The sequence below is a fragment of the Orycteropus afer genome, unplaced genomic scaffold (assembly GCF_000298275.1).
Source record: "Orycteropus afer afer isolate SDZICR_OR568_19922 unplaced genomic scaffold, OryAfe1.0 scaffold00521, whole genome shotgun sequence".
Classification (NCBI taxonomy): domain Eukaryota; kingdom Metazoa; phylum Chordata; class Mammalia; order Tubulidentata; family Orycteropodidae; genus Orycteropus; species Orycteropus afer.
The window spans coordinates 1,599,647-1,603,170 of NW_006922108.1; the positions used below are offsets into that span (position 1 = coordinate 1,599,647).

A 3,524-nucleotide genomic window follows, 5' to 3' on the forward strand; every position below is an offset into this window, starting at 1 on the left:
TAGCCACTATGCTACCAGAGCTCCCAAAGATTGTGTTAGCAAGAGTAAATGGAGAACAAATTGGGAACCTCAGGTTGGTATCAAATTTAAGGAACAATGCATGCAGGGGCAGGAAGGACATCGTTCTTCAGGATAGTCAGTGCTAATCTGGTCTCCTTGGTTGGAATTCCTGTTCTACCGTGTCTAACTAATTAGGAGCCCAATTGCTTGCCCTTTTTAAGTAAGTAATTTTTTAAAAAAATGGGACAATTCACTCTTAGGGTCCCTGATAGAAGCTCTGATAAACTCTGAGCTACAGAGGCCTCACATACCCTGATCATCAGCACAGCTTTTCTGATGTCCCGAACACCATCATACACCAGGCGAGAGGCATCAATGAATTCATTCTCCTCAAATGGTTGAGGAACGCTGGCACTCAGGGCTTCAATGGCAACCTCTACTTGTTCAGCAAAGCGTGGCATCACTGGATTAAACAAAGCAAAATGCAGTGGATTAGACAATCTTTCTCTCACAAGCTCTCATTCCGGTCCTTGAGCAAAGTGGCAGGCTCTAGCATTCCAACAATCCAGTGGAAGAGGACTAGATGGGCCACTGTCCAGTTTGGGTTGGGCCAAATGTAACAGTTTTGTGCCACCTACCTTCAGCAGGAAAAACAGTTACTCTGTCCATGGTGATAGTTTGCAACACAGAAAGTTTTAGAAATATGCCCCGGGTAATGTGGTATAACATTTAAAGTATAGATTTTATGTCATCTCAATCTGAGTAGAGATCCACCTCTGTTAGGTATAAGCTAAGAAACATTGGTCATTTTCTTTTCTTTTCTTTTTTTTTAGCCTTTCTAAATCCTAAGATCCTATCAGGATTCAGTAAGATGACATCTGGCCCTTAGAAAACATTAATAAATATTTAAGTAATACATAACAGATGCAAAAGGCATAGATGGTGAACAGCAGACCTTAAACTACACAGCTTCCTAGTAAGTATTAACGAATTGACTAAACCTATCCCATTTCTGTCAGGAATGCAGGAATTGAGACATGGAGAAATGGCTGTGCAAGGAAACTCATGGGTGGACTGCATCAAAGGGTAGAGGGAGTACACAGGCTGTAGCAGAAAGGCCTATGGAGAAAGGGACTGACCGGATTAAGTCTAAATTTGGTTTGTTAAGTTTTACTAGGACCTCCCTGACATGATAGTAGTTGCATATATTAGTCTCTAAAGTGTTGATAGCTCTTGGTTTTCACAGGACACCTGCATGCAACTGTAGGGATTTACGAAAAGTGAATGCAGTGGAAAGTCTGGAATAGCAACTGGATACTTTAAAAATGCTACAGATTCACTGATTCTTGAAAATTATAATTCAACTTTATCAGCTGTTATCTTGTAGCAATCAATTTATAGGCAAATGAAAGCCAAAAGCACAATTCATTTTATTTACAAGGACTATGAAACAGCAACATAATTCATCTGTTTCCATTTCTGAACTTTCATGCTTGACTTGTCTTTATGCTCATTTTCATCCTGTATGGATACTTTAACATCCATTTCAATCCCTGGTGTTAGAAACTCTGCTAAATTACTTTACTCTCTAGGGTCAAAGTATTCAAGATAAAAAATTCCTAGAAAAATGTATTTCTACCAGGAAAAGTCAAATATTGTTAAAAAAATAAAATAAAATAAAATAAGGGATGAGATAGAAGAAAGCAGAGAAACCATTCTTCAACAGAAATTACCAAAGCATACAGGGGGTGGATTTCCCTTGGTGGGTGAAATACTAAGTTGGTTCTTAATACTATTTGAATTTTGCTTTTGGTCTTATAAACTCTACTTTTAGATAAAAAAGATTTTGGGGATACTGAACTATAAACTCAGGCCATTTCATGTATCCATTTACATTGGGAATAAACAGTTATATGTGACTGAATAATCCAGATAATTGAAACTGACCTCCTTAAGCATGAAAATATTTTCTATGCATTTCACATTTGGGGATGAGTACCTTTCTTAAATTAAATAACAAATTTCTTTTCTTTCTTAAACAGAAAATGGTGAATAACATTAATTTTATTCTAAATGATATCTAAGACAGCATAATCATGATCATCAATGATTTTATAAATTTATATATATATCATCGGGGAGTGCTTAGTTACATACATAGAGTTGTTTGCTTTTATTATATAATTGATAAAGGATTAATACTTGCACATGTACGTGGTATTAGTACTCCAACAAGTCAATAAGAAAAATAAAAATCATGTAGGATTAATATTGACACAAATTATTGAGAAAAAGTAGAAACCTGGTTAAAAGATTATAATAGACAATTCTCAGAAAAGAAATCCCTAATTATCAATAAATGCATGAAGTTCCATTTTACTAATAATTAGAAAAATTACAATCTAAATAATGAGATATTTCACAGCTATTGATATGGACACACAAAAAAAATCTAATAATATCACTCTTGGCAAGGACGTGGAAAAAAGAAAGCCTTTCTAGTGAAAGTGTGACTGCAAATTGTTCCACATCTTTTTTTTGAGCACTTTGACAAAATCTAGTGAAATGAAAGCTCCATTTACCTGGTGAATTGTGATACATTCTAAACCAAAATATTACTGCTGTCAAATTGATTTCAACTCATGGTCATCCTGTAGGACAGAATAGAACTGCCTCATAGAGTTTCCAAGGCTGTATATCTTTACGGAAGGAGACTATCATATCTTTTTCCCATGGGACATTATGTAATTCATGGCCAGATACAACCATCTAGAGAAATACTGATTAGGAGGGCTGAGCAAGTGTTCATTGGAGTCTATGGATAAAGTTGTTTCTCATTAAAGTTATACATTCTAAAATTAATAATAGTGAGAGTTATATAAAATCTAGGAATAAAAAGCTTGTAAGGGGTTCTATCAACAGGCTAGACCCTACATTCATTCTGACTTCTCCAACTGAGGAGAAACCACTGTTAGCTGCTCCGTCCAGGCCAAGGGGCATACATGTGGTGGGGTAAAATGGCCTCAGGGAGTAGAATAAGGGGATGATCAACATATTAAAGTCAGTAAGTCATTAGGTCAAAAAGGTGAGTTGGAAAATAAATTGAAAAGGAATATTTGTAAGAATTAAAAAATAGTCAGAAGAGTATTATGTATAATTTAAGTTGTGCTGGTGTAGTGGTTAAAGCATTTGTCTGTTAACCAAAAGGTCAGCGATTTGAACCCACCAGCTGCTTTGCAGGAGAAAGATGAGGCAGTTGGCTTCAGTAAAGATTTACAGTACTGGAAACACTATGGGGATCGTTATGAGTCAGAATCAATTCCATAGCAATAGGTTTCGTTTTTGGCTTTTTATATATTTATTAAACATATTCTGGAAGGATGTTGTTGTTGTTGTTATGTGCCATTGAGTCTGACTTGACTCACAGTGACCCCTCCTTGGGTTTCAGAGGCAGTATCACTATGGAAGTAGATTGCCCCATCTTCCTTCCGAAGAGTGGCTGGTAGGTTTGAACTGCCAGCCTT

The 3,524-nt window shown here is 36.2% G+C and overlaps 1 protein-coding gene across 1 annotated transcript in view; it reads right to left on the reverse strand.

The window, feature by feature from the left end:
• LOC103209732 (catenin alpha-2) overlaps nt 1–3,524 on the reverse strand; it is a 457,184-nt gene that overhangs the window by 114,980 nt on the left and 338,680 nt on the right. Inside the window, exon 6 of the mRNA XM_007955632.2 lies at nt 312–463. Coding sequence (XP_007953823.1) covers nt 312–463 — 152 coding nt within the window. The remainder of the gene's footprint in view (nt 1–311; nt 464–3,524) is intronic.